The 19,747-nt window shown below is 35.1% G+C and overlaps 1 protein-coding gene across 15 annotated transcripts in view; it reads right to left on the bottom strand.

Annotated features, from left to right (window-relative positions):
• Positions 1 to 19,747, bottom strand: part of dlg1 (MAGUK family member discs large 1) — a 624,340-nt gene that overhangs the window by 272,774 nt on the left and 331,819 nt on the right. For all 15 annotated transcript variants that reach the window (XM_087404046.1, XM_087404047.1, XM_087404049.1 and 12 more), the window contains one exon: positions 19,233 to 19,369. In XM_087404046.1, the coding sequence (XP_087260172.1) occupies positions 19,233 to 19,369 (137 nt within the window). The remainder of the gene's footprint in view (positions 1 to 19,232; positions 19,370 to 19,747) is intronic.

Raw genomic sequence — 19,747 nt, 5'->3', positions numbered from 1 at the left:
ATTTAAATTGCCCACGTAGTTATTTCAATGATAAAAAATTATTTCCAGATCTGTATCTAGCTAAATTTTTAGATACTTGAATAAAATCGGTCTTCCTATGATGTTATGATAGGCCATGCGATCTTTGCATTTTCCCACGAAACCCTCTGTAATGTTACATATAACTATTTACCTGCTCTAACCGCTTGGCGAGAATGCGGGTTTCCGTTCGGGTCGGCGCTATCGCGCTGGATACAGATCGCTTAGTTACATAGCATTCGATAATTATATCACCAAAATTCAATTCCGTGAACTCGTGTCCGAAGAGGAGCCGCAGAGGGGTGCATATAGGACGAGCGCAATCGCATCCCTCCACGCCGCGTCAATATTGGCACAGAAGCGGAACGCTGCTGGATCCCCAAATTCTATTCAGCCGTTTGTACGTATGCTGAAAGCCGTTGGAGCACACACACATATACAGCGAGCATACATCTGCCCTCCCCTTCGACCTATAAGCGATAAGCGGAATTGATAGAATGCCGTATAATAATTGTAAGCAGCCGGAGCAAGCAGAGAATAATAGCAATCCTAATTCTCCAATCGTTATCGCGGGCAATGACCAGTGAACAATGACACGCGCTTGCGAAAATATAATTCATCGAGATACCAATGCGCGGAACGTCATCAATCGTGAATTATTTGTGTCGCAAAGATGACAATCGATCTCTGCCTCGACTTTCCTTCCCTTCGCTCTATTTCGGATCGGCGCACATTACGCAAGGAATATAATCCTCTCAGTAAGTTCTCTCGTCGCGGCTTCACAATTTTCCACATCATTTAACTCTACACGCGTCGTTGCGCAACGTTGGCCATGCGTATCAAGTTTGATGGCGTTATTATCTTTTGAGAGTATTTAATACGAGAGTGCGAATAAGTGCGTTTTAATTAATTAATTTTGAAATAATAAATTTTATACCCGCAAACAGAATATTTAATATCACAAAACTGCGCGAATATTGCAATGAAAAGAATAAAAAAAGGTACGGAAAAACCAGATTTTATTTCTACAAATATATGCTGTTTATTCGACTATATGCCTACATAAATCGATAAACGTAACTCACGCGGAATTTTTGAATATATCTAAACAAACACGCGTTCCATGCGAGGTACGAGTCGAGTTTGTTGATCGCAAACACGCGCGATTCGACGCTCGAAATCTCATCGGATCAAGGCAATTAATCCACCACCATCAATCCGGCTGGATGCTGAATACTGGGAATTCTTTTTTGCAGTCCTACGAGACGGTGCGAAGGCAGAGGTGAAAACTGTCGGACAGTAATTTTCTCGAAAACGGATAATTACGGAGCGAGGCGGAAGTCAGAGCTCATTCCGGCCACCGTGAAATTTCATTCGCCTCGATTTCTCACGCGCCTCGCCACGAGTAGAAGCGACTCGTTGTCTGGGCGTAGAGAAGAGACAGACAAAGAGAGAGGGGATGGGAGGGGGGGGGGGGGAGAGGAGGGGGGAGAGAGAGAGAGGAGGCAGAGAGAAACGCTCTCTCGTTTCCGGAAGCAGCCAGCCACGACCAGGCAGACGATGCACGCCACATCCATCAAGCGGGATGAGAACGGCGTTGTTTCGTGTACGGGTGACGTGGTGCTGCGAAGGCAGGCACCACCACCACCACCACCATCGCGTTGCCGCCACCCTCGTCGACGTTGAAGGCGATACTACGCTCGGATGGGAATTACGCGAGAACGATGGCCTACGTGTTGTCTGCCGCGCGCGGAGATGCGCCACCAGGCAGCAGCCGGGATGCTCCACGAACGGCACACGCTCAATTTCCGCGCTTGCCGGACGCGCCATGGCACACATTGCAAACACGTCCTTCAAGCACTTTGCAACCGTACGCGAATAACGTTATCCCGCCATGAGGTAAAGTCAAAGGTAGGAGATTCTCGAAAAGTCAACTTTCGAGAAGTTAATCAAACGGGTATTCAAACATAGTCGACAAGAAAAACGATTTGTATTACCTTTAGAAGAGTTACGAACTTTTCCGCATCTATAATGTCGGTGTACGCAATATAATATACATAGCAGAAGCAATACTTTAAATTTCTTGGAGTAAAATCTCACTCTAAGAGAGCGAATTTTACTTCTAATTTGACTCTGTAAATTTCACCCTCAAAAGAGTGAAATAGTTTTAGTCTTTTTCGAAAAGTGATTGTATTTTCATTCTCTTGGAGTAAGATTTTACTCCAAGAAATTTAGAATGTACTTTGTACGTTTCGGGTGTTTGTTAAACGTGCAAATCATGTCAATAAAACGTCTCCTCTATTTATATATCCTTAATGATTTCGTCAGTTAATTCTCATTCGTAAATCTCACGCGCGGGAATGTTAAATTCTTATTAATTCTCAACCACTCTAAGAGCCACTTCACGGTGTGTTATTCATAGACGACTGTTTGTCTGTGCATGGAAATGGCAACGAGCCAGATAGCGACATTTTGCGACATTTTGCGACATTTTCCGGCGGTAAAGTGCGATGGGACATTTTCCAACGACGAAGAGTGTACATTTTATGCGAGGCGCTTTTTCGTCGTCCAACTGCGCTTCCCTGTTGTGATATACTGCCATATTTTTCTATGCCTCGGACAATTATCGTTAGCATCGTCGTGTCCGTTAAATGCACCTTACGAGTCGCAAGAGTAAATTTTACGAATATCAAACGATGTCAAAAATAAGTTTTCGACGCATTATTAAAGAGATTCGCGTTTCGCGGTGATTCCGTTAAAAGAGGAGACACAAATAGACAGACACGATAATCATAGAATGCTCAAAATATGAGCGACACATTTTCCGTAAAAATGCTGAAAATATCATACACAATATATCAACCTCACCGGCATGGCGCATTAAAAATTAGTTCGCAAGACGGCGTCTGCTGGCAGTATATTTTTTTCACCGGCTTCCTTCAACGTTGGAAACGTCAACACGCGAGCAGCCACGCTCAGCGGCAATTCGCCAGAGCGAACCGCCGTCTATTATGTGGAAGTCACTTTATTGCAGCGAAACGTGCATCTCTTCTACAGCAGGCACAATTTTTCCCTCGAGCGCGCGTCAAATTTTTATTCCACTGTTATTAAATTCCGTTCGTCATCAGCGTTCTGATCTACATTTCTATTTTACATATCTACGACACGCGTTCCGTTGTCATTCGTGTTCCATTAATTATCCTGTACATCTGTTCGACGTAATATCGGCGCCAGCACGTAAAATCGTCGTCTACGCTTCTCTCGAGTTTCCGACTCGCACGAAATGAGGAAAGTTCGATCGTAACCGTGCACGGAGAAATTCACCAGGGATATATTTCTGTAGAAATCTCTTGCTTTTTCTGCAGTGAACTGCGACGAAAATCGCACTTCACTCTTTGACATAACAGTCTCTCTCGTATGCCATAGAACTTCGGGTTATCCTGACGATACTCGACTTGAAGAAGATTTCGCGTTTTCAGGTAACGAAGTTGAGCTCAAATGTTCTTTAATCACCTGTAACGCAAATCACGATTCGTTTGACATGAAAATATTGCGAATCGTTTTCGATGATTTGCAGGAATATGAAGATTCAAACTGATACACAGTAAGAAGCTATTGCCTTTTGTGTCGATTTGAAGAATAATGGAATTTTGTGTTATATGTGTAAATATCTGCGATTTATCTACGAGATTTCATATTGAATAATATAAGAACAATACTATGCATTCATCTTCAATTGTTATTTTATCGGTAAATATGAATCTGTGAAAGTAAATTATATTATAGAGTATCGCAACTCTAATTTATATTCTGTATTTATTTAATATCTTCTTTTTTTAAATAGCAAGATTATGGAAAGAAAAAGGTTTGATTAATTAATTCTTAAACGTTACACTGTGGGAATAATACACTGAGTTATGACATATCCAACCTAATTCGATTGCTTATAACTTTCATAAAAATGAATATATTGTAAACAATTTTTTAAAATTCAAACACCACACATTAAGGAACATGATGGTGCTAAGCGAATATATATATCTTTATAAATCTTTATTAATAAAAAATTATAACTAATGGGAAAAGCATTGGAAAAACATTGCAATAAATTCGGATGTGCTATACCAAAAAGACATTTAAAAATTAATATATTCCGCAAAATTATAATTTTAAAGTTACAAAAATTTTTCGAATATTTTCGTCAACAAATATCAAAGTATGGCCAAAATTTAAATTAATATAATAATCAACAGATAGTTCCAAACTATATTTTTAAAAAACTAAATTAAAAAAAATATTTATCTAAACAATTATAAGTAAATATTAATTAAATATAAACATATATGTATTTAATACAAACACCATTAATTTGATTCAACTATCATTTTTTAATTTTGCATAAATATTTATTTACTGGAAGTAAATGCTTAGTTAGTACTAAGAAATAAGTATTAAGATTTAGTAAATTTTTTTTCATTTCGATATACAACTATCATAATAATGAAATATATTGTCGTAAAATGTAAATATTACTTAATGCAACCTCTTTCTTTATTGTAATATCTCGATATTCGATATTAGTTCGAGCACGATATCCTTCCGGCAACATCGAAAATGGAAATGGGCCAGACCGGCCAAGCTTCCATTAACTCCACCGACGAGAACCTCTAATAAACACCGTAATCCTCCGTTTCCTCGGTTTCTGCGCTTCCGCCGCCTTCGTAGATCCCGCGGGATCCTTCTTGCGTAATCCACACGGAGGAAGACGCCGTTCGCAGAGGAAGAGACAGCCGGCAAGAACACACAGTATAGCTCGGCGCTTTCGATGTTACGAGCAAAACGACCAGTTCGGTAATTTGTCAGAAGGTGATTAATTGGCAAACCGCCACTGACGTTCGCCCTCTCATCGACCTCCCAATGCAGACGACGAAGGTGGTACGGAATCGTCCCACTGGTCGGAATTTATGCAACGAGTTCTCGTCGACAGATTGTGTGTCATCGCATGATGCTCCGAGTGCGGTAAACTCCTACCAAACAGATGCAGTTTGTGACTTGAATACAAAAAACCCACCATATGTCGCGGATACCTGATGTAATATCATACGTTAAAATATAGGAAAATTCTGAAACATATATAGATTTTGCAATCTGGTCTCACAATGTTAGTGAATGAGAATTATACCGATGGAATCAATGAAAAAGAATTATAAATCTAAAAGGAGTAACTTTTTAGAAAAATCATTTGTGCAATAATATTCATTTTTTAAAGAAAATTCAAATCATAATTCTTTCTCTTTCCTTTAAAGAATATATTACTGTTGATAATTTTTCACCATATCAGTGATAAAATAACAGTAAAAAAGATTATAATTGAATAAATCGATAATATTTCAAATAAAATACAATGCAGCAATGTTCTTCTCTGTCGATATTATATATACAGAGTATTCATAAACTGATGGTACATTAAGAGTCGGAAATATAGAACACAATTTTTTTGTATGAGGCTTTGTTTTCGAGAGAGTCAATTTTAAATTTAATTAAAGAGAAATCCTATATCAATTTTAAATATTACCGGGTACAGATTTAATTGATAAATTGAAACACCAGAACACGTCAGTAAATGTTATAAAAATTTATTTCGAAGAGCAGAATTGTGCATTAAAAAGAATGGACAACGTTTTTAACAATTTATATAATAATAAAATTTATCGTGTGTGAATATCTTGCTGAATTTTCGATTATTTAATATAAAACACATGAGAAATAATAGTTTATAGATCTATTAAATCATATTCAAATGTACACAAACTAAACGAATATATAAAATTAATTTTCTCGAAAACAAAAGCTCATAAAAAAGTTTTATATTCTATACTTTATTTTTTCCTATAAATCCCTTTCTCAATTTTACCAATTCACAAACACTCTGTATATTTGTATATATCGCTCCCTTATTTCAAAAGTGATATAAGTAAAACAAATTAAGTTTTTTTTTTTTTAGAAAAGCAGAAATACTATTTTAAGAATAAGTACGATATAATTATAAGTGATATATATAAATATGAGAGAAAACACCAATAATCGGTCAAAGTTAGATGTTATATAAATACATATATATATTCTTATTATATTAGGTGTTGGAATTAATTCGTAGCGTTTTTAATGAAAGAATGTTATTTATTTCACATGAGCATTAAAAAATACATTAATGAAAGTACTTCCCATCACTTGTAAAACGCTACGAATTAATTCCAACACCTAATATATATTCTTAATTTTTAAATTTAATTATCTCAGATATGACTGTGCGCCGACGAAACGGTTGAACATTAACCACAATCGATCTGACGCTAATAATAAAAATATAATAATATACGCCGAAACATTTGGATATTCGTATGTATGAAATAATTCTCTCTAAATTAATTCGATAAAGAACATTTTTGTGGTTAATGTTCAGACATTTCGACGCACGTCATATCTGAGATAATTAAATTTAAAAATTAAGAATATATATTACATTGTATTCATAACATTCAACTTTGATCGATTATTCTCTCTCATATTTATAAAAAACTATGTTTTTCAACTTGACAGAAAATTACAGACTAATCAAATAAAGCTGACAAAAAGATATAGATATTCTTAATATAATTTAATATCATTTTTATCATTTTCATATCATAACCCTTAAAAAACTACCCTTTCTGGGTTTTGACGATTTTTTAAGTGCAGTTGGTTTAATGATTGACAGAGTAATGCTTATTTAATTCATGGTAATTCATTCATGCTAATAATTAAAAAATTATATTTTTTTCTACTTATATTTTGAAGTAAGAAAGCGATATATTACTTGAATCTTTGTTGATAACTTTACATACGTTTCGAATATATTCATACGTTTTAAATTCTAGCGGCGGATACTGATAAAATTGACAGATATATGTTTAGATATACGTAATTCAAGGAAAAGTTACAGCAAGGAAAACTGTATGCGCTGCAAAACAAGTAGTGAACAAGCTGGCTGGACACGGTGAATTGTGATCGTGGACGGAGAACGCCTCAAGGACCCTTCGTAAGTGGGTGTTCTGGGTGTCGCCCATACATTTTGTGGGACTGTAACGAGATCTCGTAACTCGTGTCGCGTCGTCCGGACCAACTTTGGTCGCTATTGTGGTCGGAAAATTTAATGTTGACCGTTAAGTAAAGTATCTGTGAAGTGGGAGTGTGGACGTCGAATTTCCACAAATAAACGAACATCTAAAGTCTAAATTAATCCAGTTATTAATGAAAACGTTTAATTAATATTAATAAATAGTCGCATCAATATGAGAAATATATGGGATAAATTCAGCAGATTCATATTCTAACTGAAATTTTTTTGTAAGTTTATTGACTTGTCTTAACTTCCTGTTAATCTCGATTACAATTTGTAATTATGGAACGAAAAGAAGCGCACGGAAAAAAACAGTTTCTGAGGTATTTAAAAATAACAAGATATAAATCTAAAAATCATTTTGTTAGACCACCAAAATAATTGTTTAGGATGTTTAAGTATGATGAAAACAATAACTGCAAAAAATTTTGGCATTTTAACAACCAATTTGAGTGTTCTACATAACTACACTCTACATTCTAGTAGTTCCAATAAAAATATTTGTTGAAACTATTAAAAAGGAAAATAAATAGAGTAAAGCCATTTAAAAAAAGTATACATAGACGATCGGAATAAATATGATAAGATACGAAAGTGGAGTGTCATTGGCGTAACATATTGATTGTGAGTGCTAAGATTGAAAACGAGGGATTTTGAATTCAATCTCAATAAGCTCCGTTAATTTTTTCGCCGGCCTACATATTTTCAGATTGGTATCTAGATTAATTTTTATGCTTTACGAAATCACTTCTTCCCATGCGATTATTTAGAGATTCACGGATGATATTAAGGTAAAATTTTTCCAGAAAATCCTTGTCATGCGATGTTTGATAATAAACATCTACTTTTTTTCTTTACGAGGATGCACACATTACGGCGGCTTCTCACGTGTGTGTCAAGAAAATTAAATGTATTCCACTTTTTCGGAAAGAAATTTGCACGAGAGCAATAATTTTACTGGGTGACGTTTACTTTTTCTCTCGAAAGGAAAAATATTTCCGGGACACATCATGTATATGTGTATGCAGTACGCTTTAAGAATACCCTTTCGTCGTAAAGCTCGAAAACTCTTCCTTTTTCTCTCTCTCTCTCTCTCTCTCTTTCTAAACATTTTTCAGAGTAACCATGCGTGCGTCGTCACGCAAAATTACTCACAAATCCGCCTTTCCTCTAGGAAGTCGATAAGCTGTAAGTCAAATGGATTTCGCTTTATCATGGATAGCGGAAGGTACAGAGCGACCGGGAGCTTTATCCACGTACTACGAGAGCTTAACCCATTGCGATTCAGTTTGACAGTGAAACTGATGGGACGAAGCATTGCGCGATCGAAGCATGTCGAACAAATGAGAACGCGCGATATCGTTGATTGACAAAATTATTTTTACTAGATGCCACTGTAAGCAAATAATCTAAAAGAAATCTTGATTAAAGATGTGTATAAAATTTCAAAGCATAAAAACATACATGATGTGATCGGATCGAACACGATGAATGCCTTTCATTTAATAACACAAGTCGACACAAGTATCATTCTCTCTTTATTATTCATAGAATGCAAAGAAAGATAGAAAGATATTTATGTCGATTTGTGATACTAAATAAGAGACACTCAGTATTATATATAATATCTATCGATTTATTTTCTCCCTCTAATTACATTCTTCTGATCCAAATCTATCAAGAAATTGTAATTAACACATCAGACTATAATTACATATATAAATACTGCAACCATAATTAGCAGCCTGGCTTACAATGAATATAAATTATATTAATAAGAGAGATCGTTAAAAGAATCGATATCGAAGAGTTAAAGTGATATAATGTAAAATAATTTTTGAGCATTTCCACGCACGTTGGAAGAGTTTAGATTGGATGAATTCGCGTGCGGATACGAACAGGTTGGAAAGCAGTCGGGCACGATACTTGTTGGATGAGAGTCCAATGGCGGGGCAACAGCGAGCGCGTATACTGCTCTCGCTGGGAGTAATTTACGAATATTTTACAGCTCCCTAAAGCCGTAAACGCAACCGACCGCGTATATTTGCGCCGTGCCTGCCGCGGATATTAGCTTCCAGTCTCGTGTATGCCCCCGGGGGCAGAAGACGTAGAGATAGTCGTGATGAATGTCCCGTCAGCAACGAGATGGTTTGCCAAACCTTTCCGAGAAGAGACGTCGTGGCCTCATCTACTTCTACCGTCGGGAATTGTATCCTAAATAGTTTGATGGGACAACGGATTTCGTGGAAGGTTTTCACCCGTTCCATGTCCCTTTATTCGTCTAGTGATAATATCGGTAACGAGAAATAACGTGTACTGTACAGGGACTTGAGATTTGCGGGCGGAACTTCCGCAGATTTGAATATTGTAGAGCTGAAATATACAGCGGCGCAGGGAAATGAAGACTTCTCGTAGAATCCGGATGTGTTGATGTATGCTGTCCAGAAGGATGTTAGAAGGTATGGGGCGTCGAGTAACAGTAATCCTAGACACAATATTCCTAGAATATTACACGAATATTAAAAAACAATTCATATAATATTTTAGGAATATTGTGTACTCATAGAGAATATTCTATTACATACATAAATATCACTGCGTTGATAAAAAGGTGATATAGGTACAAAATTTAATTTTTTTTTTAAGATAAAGAAAAAGAAGTCGATCTTAAAAAATAATATATTTTTATGGAAAAACGACACATTTGTAGTATTCATTCTTGTATGGAAAAATTTTCTTAATACTAATAAAATTTATGCTTATGAGTTGTAGTGTTTAAATTTTAAAAACTTACAACTATAAATTTAATTGTAAAGAATACATTATAATTAAAAGTATATAAAAGAAAATGCATTACAAACTAGATATTCATTATTCTAATTAAAACATTGTTTTAGTTTAGAATTTAAAAATGCTCTACTAAAGTTATTAATTTTAAAATGTATCTTTTATTCATCAACGCAGAAATATTTTTATGCTTTCTATAGAATTACAATTATACATTCCGAAAATTTGGTTGTGGTTACAAAAGATTTTTAATGCAAATTTTTTAATTTAAGCCATAAAAAATAAATTAAATTTGCATAAATCGATATTAAAAAAGAGAATGAAATATGTAACCGCTAATTTTGTTCTGCAACTGTTGAAGTTAATATAAATTACAAATATTGAACGTTGTTGCTCACATTCATAAAATTAAATATCATCATTTTTTATCAATATGTCACGATTCCATCACGTGCAGCTAACAAATTCCCACGATTTATAAAAGTCGAAAGCTTACTAAAAGCACCGATATATTAAATAAGAAAAATTGTTATTGAATCCACGATATCACCTTATGGAAAATTATGTAAAGCGATGTATCTACGGTCTCAGAGAAGATAGAAAGCGACATAATATCTCATGTGAAGATAAAAGTTGCGGAGTAAGGCATCTTTACATGACTAAAATCGATTTTCTATTTATTCTAAGACATTCAATAGTATCTTGATTTCTTGATGTGTCGTTTATTTCTGAGTCATGCAGTTCAAGATACATTTAATTTCTTAATTCTCCATCTGTAATTATATTTTTACTCCGTCTGTCTGCAATCTAAATTTTTTGTCCAGCTTAAGCTTTTTATTGTTCTTTTTACTGTTTTAAAATATAGAAAAATCAGGGTTACTTTTCAATATCTCTATTATAATACATTATCTATTAAATGATTCCTCTCTTAACTCAAATGCTAAAATATTTATTCAATAAAAATTAAAATTTGAGTGAAAATCAGGAAAAAATTTGAAAGTGTTTCGCTTGTGCGAAACAACGATCCAAATTACAGATGAACGGTTAAACAGTATTATCGTTATTTAAGAAATCATGTAACTTGGATCGCAAGAATTTGAAATAAACAATAACCTCCAGAAATTAAGATATTATCGAATAAGACAATATTGTCTTAGAATAAATAGAAAATAGATCTTTGTTACATACTTTCTATTTGCTTCAAATATTACATTCAAAGAAATTTGATATGAAACATATATTTGGATTGGAAGCTCACCTGAGAACTAAATAGATTTGCAATGTAGTACAAAACTTTTTCAAACACAATTTTTTCTGTTTAGAATGGCAACATCGAATGACAAAATCGAAAGCGAATTAAACAGTTTTCTCGTTCGCGCAAAACGCACGCGAGTGATACGTGCGTTATTATCTAGGAGATCAAATTAAATGCAGCAAACGTCGTCAGGGTCTCTCAATGTTATTGTCGGTTTGGTGTTATCTTATTCTCGACAAGAAGCAAAAGAGAAATGTGCACACGGACGACAGTTCGGCTCTCACGGTCTGACGCGATAAGAAATAACGGGCTCCTCGTTAGGAAGGATAAAGTCGAATGACGGTCGGTCGAGAAGACGCGGAAGTCAGATAAGCACGACGGTCGTAATTGGAGAATTCAGGAGGTTGGCATTGTTCTTTTGCCAACCGATTTATTTTTTCCTCGCTATGATAAATGCCGTATAATGTTCGTTCTTTTTGTCTAAGTAAGAATAAATAACCTGGTGGGCAAACAGCAAATCACCTTTTCCAACTACATATTTGCAATGCGATATCTTTTCAAATAATTAAATAACAAATACAATGCGGATAAAACCAAATATGAAAGCCGTATGGCGTTAAATAAATTACTTTCGGAATAACACAAATGTAAAATCCGTTTTATTTACACAGTGATTTTATCCCATCGATCCAATAAATTTCCGCTATACGCAATAATTGCCACCGCACAATCCTGGGAACTTTATCGTATTATAAAGAGTTTCATAAAGTAGCTTACTATCGTAGAATTTGAATTGTAAAACGAGACGCAGCTTTGTATCGTTATCCGATATTTCCGCGATGTCGTCCAGCGCTTTCATAAAACTTGAAATGCGACATGGGTTGTGAAATTCTTTTCATTCGCCGACGAATTTTCCAGGTTGCGCAAATGAATGGATTCGCCCACGCAATGCATTAAGTCGCCAGCCGCAAACGCATGCATTTTTAAACGGATCGAAGGGTCGAGTAATGCTCTCGTTTGGACTTTCTTCCATTTATCGGAAATGGACACATTTTCCCGAAGCGAAATGGGTTTCGGGTTGCACAGGCGACTGACTATAAATTCCCTTTGTCGCCCGAAAGAGGAACGTCGTGCGATCGGGTGCGCGAATTTCAAGGAGAACGATTGTAATCCTGCGATTGCATAATCCGTTTTTAACGGAACTCATGACACTTTTCCGCGCGTTCCCGCGCGATGAAATAATTACGCGAGATGAAATTCGTGCAACTGTGCGTCATTCAAAGTGATGCCGACTCGCTGGTGAGCGAAGCAATGTCTCATCTGTCTTGATAGCATTCGCGCACTGCGAAACGTCGAGTCGCGAGACAAAAACGAGAAGCGGCTTTGTCCCCTTCTTGTCGTTGTCATTCATCCAGCAGCTTTGTGCGCGAAACGGCTTAAAATTCTCTGCACTCATTGTCAGAACACGAGAGAAAAGTTCTTTGCATTCTTTTGCAGTCTAAGCAATCCCACCCATGCCGTTAACCAGACTCGCGAGTAACCTCGGAAAAACTGCATCTAAAAATGAAAGCCACCTCAATAATCCAGGAAAGTTTTCCCCGTGGAAATTTTATCGCGGATTCCGCCGGGATTGAAAGCTTTCAGATATCGTATGCGCATCATGTACACGTTTGAATTCGCTTACATTAATAATACCGGGAGAGTCCGGAGAGTGCGAGGATGCGAAAGCACATTTCGACTGTAAACTGTACAACAAGAAAAGCACACAGTCGCGTACTTTGTGTGATAGAGTTTAGAGTTAATGGTGTGAGAGACACGCTCGTTCGTAAACTGCCGCTGTTAGAAAACTCAGCCTGTGGCGCTCAACCTTCGGAAAATTAAATTACTTACTGTCCGATATTGTTTACCGATACTTAAATCGACCGACACGACGAGCACCGACAGTTTAATCTCTCCGCGGCCTTTCCCGCCTCCTCTCCTCCCCCGTATCGCGGAAAAGAAAGGTCAGAGGAGCGGAAGCGAGCGACCCTTATCGATTTCAGCGTTTTCCCACGGGAAATCGCGTTCGTTCAGCAAGGAAGAACCGGGAAGGCGGACACCGTGGAAGGAAGGATATTCACGGCGAACGGCGGGCGCAGAATTTTCCATTACACCGAGTGCGGTTACCCACCCTTATCATAGCGGTGCATATTCCAGCGATGGCGACGGCGACGACGAAGGACGACGACTACCTTTCGCGTAGTAATGGAAAACAAACAGGGAAAATATCGTCCGTTTACAATGCTGGCGATATTACGCGCCTGGCACGCTCCTTAAAGCCGTATTCGCGGATATTCACGAGACGTGGCAATGAACGCGGTAAAGAGTATATTTTTCGAACTCGTTTCTAGCGCGAATAGAAACGTGACAAGCGTCTAAAATATAAGAGAGAGTGGGGAAGGGGGAACTGTGAATATCTAAGAGAAAAATTAAATAAAGCTGACGATTATTTATCAATTAATAAAACTGTTTATTCGAAGGATATACTCCAATTATTTGGAGTTTTAAATTACAATAATTAACATTCAGATATTATCAATATAAATTATAATTTTAAACAAACAAAACCTTAACATTTGGAATTATCCGGGATTACCCGTCATCACGCGGGACAATGCTAAATTGTGTTTGTTTAAAATTATAGTTTATATTGATATTATATAAATATTAATGATTGTTTAAAGCTAGTATCCTTTAAATAAAAACTGCTATAATTAATAAATAAACGTCAATTTTCTTTTCCGTAGATATTTGTAACTCCCCCCCTACATCGAAACAAATGTAATGGTATTTATCTTAAACGTGTGCGTTTTATAGTCACGGATTTAATACGATACTAAATGTATATTGAACTGTCACTAGATGTAAGAAGTGTTATTACTACTTTAATATATTGCAATAGTATCGTTCGTGTTTATTTCGAGTTCACAATTCACCCTTTCACTCAACTTTCCGACGTTGTTCTTTCTCTGATTCTACGTATGATTTTCGAGTACACTTAATTTTCGCATCCTTCAAAATTAGTATGAAATTTCTGTATCTCGGATGGACGTTGATTTAAGTCAAGTCATTTAGTCGTAAACATTACAATGTAATTTCTGCTATGTATATAATTAGAGTTATCAGTTGCAAACGCGCTCTTTGGAGCCGCGTCTATTTTTGTTTGAATTTAAACTATCTCGTAAAACCCACGAACAAACGTACAACCAGTCAGCAATGTGTATCGAAGTTTTGACGGTTAGCGAATGGCAAAGCGGCCACTATAACAAAGAACAGCGGCGTTTCACGATGGTAATGGCTCGCGTTTAATGCGCCATTAGAAGTTGTTAACTGTTGTTTTGAGAGAGAGCGTTATATGTAGCGTTACATATATGTGATAGTATACGACGCGCGGCGACGATATGTGTCGTTCGACATTGTTGTCAGTTTATCGTTTTTCCGGCCTCGAGAGCAAATTAAACATTCTTCCTTTTTTTTTGCGATTTTTTTATGGTAATTGAATTTGATTAATAAAACGACATTGAAAGCAAAAATTATATTCTCTTGTTGAAAATCCAATCGGTCGTCGTATACATTTTCATAATTGTCGAAGTCCTAACAATCATATTCATTTCAACTTATTGCATCGTGTAGATACACTAGTTCAGAAAGTGCAGAAATAAAAAAATAGATTTCTAATTAGAAAAAAAAATTAGTAATTCAAATCGAGATTCTGTTCGATTGTTTTAAGTTTTCAATTGTTTATTAAAAGTTTAGTAAAAGATAAGATTTTATCTTCTTTATTTCGTTGTTTCTTTTTTTATTGGTCTAATAACTAAAAAATTATTACCTTTCATATTATTATTAAGAAAACATTTCAGCTACATAAAAGAAATATTTCGCATACATTAAACATGTTATCGAACGCGTTACATGAAAAATGCATTTAGTAATTACAATTGAGATAAAATATTTTTCGATTGTTTGGCAAGCATTTAATCAGTCAGGCGGTTAGTTATTGTCACAATGATAGAGCATTCGATATATAAAAAAAAATGAAATTACTAAATATTTAATAAAAAGAGAGAACTGCAATTTGAGTATTTGGATTCCACTTCCATTGTCATTTCTGATTTCTAATTATTTTAAAATCAAATAATGTGAAAGCAATGCTTTTATTTCTCATATAACAATTGTTTTGAATAAGGCTTGGTCAAATTCACATTTCAATTGATTTAAATTAAAAATTGCTATACCTCATGCATACATATAGAATCGATATTGTATATTTCCTTTTTGCTTTTTTAATATCATTATTTATTATAAATTCTCTAAATATATAAAGCAATTGAAATGCCAATTGTTTACTGTAAATATTATAAATAATTTTGTTGTAAAATCGAAAAAAAAATCACAATAATCGAATAGGCATTATTTTTTAATTAAATACTTGCATATTGCCAATATGCTATATCATAAATATGAACAATAAGTCAATCTCTTTATTACACATTCTTTCTTCGTATATATATATATATATATATATATATATATATATATATACTTCTGATAAAACTGCGAGCAAATCGAATCTTAAAAAAAAAAATTCAATCAAAAATTATATACAGTCAATACAAAAAGTATTCGTAAAAAGAAAATATTTTTTTAAAAAACTTTATTTTTAAAAAATAAATATTATCCAACGAGAAATGAATCATTGAATTGATGTCGAATCGATATAAATTCGATGATTTTTAACACTAATTAAACGTCAATTCGACGTTTAATTAACGATCATTTCTTATTGGATAATTAACAATTTATTCATAAAGAATAAAATAGACTGTATGTTTCTTAAAATTATATTTACCAAAATAATGTGTATTAATTATACAAAATATATAGTCCAAAAAATAAGCGAAAATTAAAAATTGTATTATTTGGATGCTCAAAAAGTATTCGTACGAGAAATTTAGCTTCTAAAATCAGGAATACATACGCGCGCGCGAAGCTCGTTTGTTAATATTAGAACAGAATGTATTTATTGTATAAAATTGCTAATTAATGTGTATTTTCTAGAAATAAGACTTTTTTTATAATAAATTTCCTTGTATGAATACTTTTTGCTCTCACTGATATATGATGGTGACACATAGAAAGTATTTCATTAAGATATTGTAGTTAAATTTGACATAAAATTGAGACTTATTTAATGCTCCGTTTCTTGAACTGCTCAGATGATATAGTCCATGATCAAGCGCAATATAATTAGACTTTAATTATAACGTTTAATTTCTGCAAATTATATTTACTGTGTGTCAGTAGCGGATTACAACGTATTGGTTCATCTCTAGTTAATTTCTATAGCACTTCATATTGATTCATAGTATATAAGTCTTTCATCTCTATGTTCTTTTCAAAAGTGTGTGTGTGTGTATGTGTGTGTATGTGTGTGTATATAATGTAACAGCAAAATTGTCAATTTCTATCGTAAAATATTGCAATTAAATTAAACAATTGCTAAAAATTAAAATAAAAATGTTTTAAAATGACAATCTGTGAAATTATATAAAATTAATTGGCGGAAAAAAAAATAAAATATAGTCAATAACACCCAAAAACAAAGCGTAGGCAGAATTTCGATCAAATTATGAAGAAATATATCTGTAACGAACAAATTCAATCGCAATGTATAGAATATATAGAATATATAGAATAACGTTTACTTGGGCATACTAATACGATCATATATACTACATAATAGAGTACATATGCGGTATAGGTGGATGTATATATTGCGTCTGCGTGTCGACAGTCTGCCTATTCTGTAGCTTATTATATGCAAAGAGAAGAGAAGAGAAGAGAAGAGAAAAGAGAGAGAGAGAGAGAGAGAGAGAGAGAGAAGTAGAGGAAGATGATACTTCAGTACGAAACATTGTTATCTGCGGTGTAATCCGCTTTTGCCCGGCGCGCGTGCATCGGCATAATTGTAAAACGAGCGCAAACTCGGGAAGCCTCATTAATATTTCGCTTTGTTCTTTTCTCTTAATTGTACACCGTAAAGAAAATGCAGGAAAGCTTTATTTAAAATATCGGAAAATGTCGACGGAAGGAAACACGATTTCCACACGATGCACTTGTATTTCTTTAATTTCGATTGTACCTGCGCAAAAGCAGGATAGTGATGTTATTATGGAGTATCGTAACAGAGCTTGCAGCGTCTCGCGTGTCTTTTATGCATATCTGAAAGGCGTTAAGCTCGGATGATTAACACTGCTTTGAAGAATGAAAATATGCGGATCCTTTATGTTCCCCTTCTCATGGGAATTTCACGGAATATTTTTCGCACGCGTATGTGAAAATGGGATATCTACTCACGCGATGAAATGTACGTCCGGAATGCACTATATAAACGTCACTCGTGAACGCTGCGCATTCAAAAGAAGTTGAAAATGTACGGAGAGAGCAATAAAAATACCAAGACTTTTCCTCGCACGCATTCTTCGTGCTCTCTACTGCTGCTGCTGACAATTGGCTGTATCAGTGTTCTTCATGTGCATGGGAAGTGCAATTGTTCAAGCGAGATTATGTTAAAAATTGAATATACTGCAGATCGAAGAACGTATTAATTTAGTAGAAATTCATACTACAGTTTGGAAATAGAAGCATATTTAGAGCATCAATATTTGTTTACGTTGGTATGTTTGATTGGTTTTGCAAAATTATTTTGAAAAATGATGTTAATTAAATAATTAATTCACGCTCGATCAACGTATCAACATATTTCATCGTAATGTATTTTGTTGCATAGTGCAACGATTCTTTTCAGAGAAATGAATTTAAAATTTAATATATATTATAATTCATATACAACAATAATAATAACCAATTACATTTAAAAAATTGAAACAGAGAAAAAGGCGAGAATTAATTATAAATATGACAATAACAAAAATAAACAAATTTAATAATATTCATATTAAATTATATTAATATTCATTTAAATTTACAATATAATACTTTTAGCAACAGAAATAATCACTTTTATTATCACATAAAGATATTTTTTTTAATTATTAATCATTACCTCTACAGAAATCTAATACTGATAAATTTAATACTGAAAGACAGTAATTAATTATATGAAATACTAAACGCTTTGAATTACAATATTTTCAATACTTAAAATAATTAATTAATTACTGTCTTTCAGTAATTAAATTGATATCACATTTCTGTAAAAGCATTTTCAAAAATAAAAAATCGTCATTCAAAATTATATTGAACATTCGGTATGTTTTTAGTAGTTTAGTAGTAACATATTAATCATATCGATAAATGTGACGTTCTCGAAGAATGTCACATTCAATTTCCTTGTAGAACGGCGGCTATCGAGGATACTTCGATAGTCATCGCAATGTTATTTTAACGATCGAATTAATCCGGAAGAGTCAAGTGGTCGCGATTGAAGTTACGCGAGGTGCATACAACTGTTATACGCAATCGTCGCATCAGTTGAATGTCACGTCGATCGCTCGCCATTATGACAGAGGCGTCGATATGACGTCGCGACGGCGCATGTCGATTGCGGACGGGCGGTCCGCAATTAGCAATTAAAATCGGTAGACTAGCCGATTGATTGGACCCGCATGATATCCTGCGGCCCAATCGACTCGCCAATTATAATTACCAACGCTAATTACGCCACCGTCGCGCGAGGTATGATCAACACTCGCTACGACGAATTATATATTCGTACTATTTTCCGCGCCAACATTGTCGGGATTTCAATTCCAACAATTTCGTTCGGAATAACGAAACGAGTGAACACAGAGATTCATTTTCGCCTCGCGTCGAAATTGCATCTCATCGAGATTTATTACCAGGTTCGACGCGCCGCACCTCTCTACCTATCTGCTCGGAAAAATTCACGGTGCAATTCGCGAATGACGCGAGATGCATGCATATGAATGGAGGTCTTATAACTGTACTCACGTCATTCTGAGCAAAGGTCGGCGTGATTGGCCCGTCGCTGGCTTCCCATTTGTCCGCGATGCGGATCGTCTCTGCCGTCTTCTGCTGTACCGATTTCGACTCGTCGAGCAGCGTCAGCTCGTAAAACTCCTGGATATCTGCAACAATCCGAAGAAAAAGGAAAAGACATATTACCATCTGCCTCGAAGCTCTCGACATTCGGAGGTAAAATCTCCGCGGACCGTATGACCCCTAGTAGCAGTCTCTCCCAGACGGCGGGGGATTTCATTTCGTTTCTATCTAGCTTTCCTGCGTGCAAACGCCATGATAAATTGACCAGGAACTCAATTCAGTCCGTTCGTTCACATCGGATGCATAGAGCAAACGTCAGAGTGATATAATGGGGCTAACTGAGAGATAACCGGCCGTAAGTCATATTGTATAATAATAGAACAATAGACTTGGTACTTAAGTAGGATTAATATCTCCAATGATGAACATGTTATTTAAGATGAAATGCGTGTTGCTAATTTAAG

The sequence above is a fragment of the Acromyrmex echinatior genome, chromosome 3, assembly GCF_024713525.1.
Source record: "Acromyrmex echinatior isolate Ae372 chromosome 3, ASM2471352v2, whole genome shotgun sequence".
Lineage (NCBI taxonomy): Eukaryota > Metazoa > Arthropoda > Insecta > Hymenoptera > Formicidae > Acromyrmex > Acromyrmex echinatior.
This window is presented reverse-complemented; position numbering and strand designations above follow the sequence as displayed.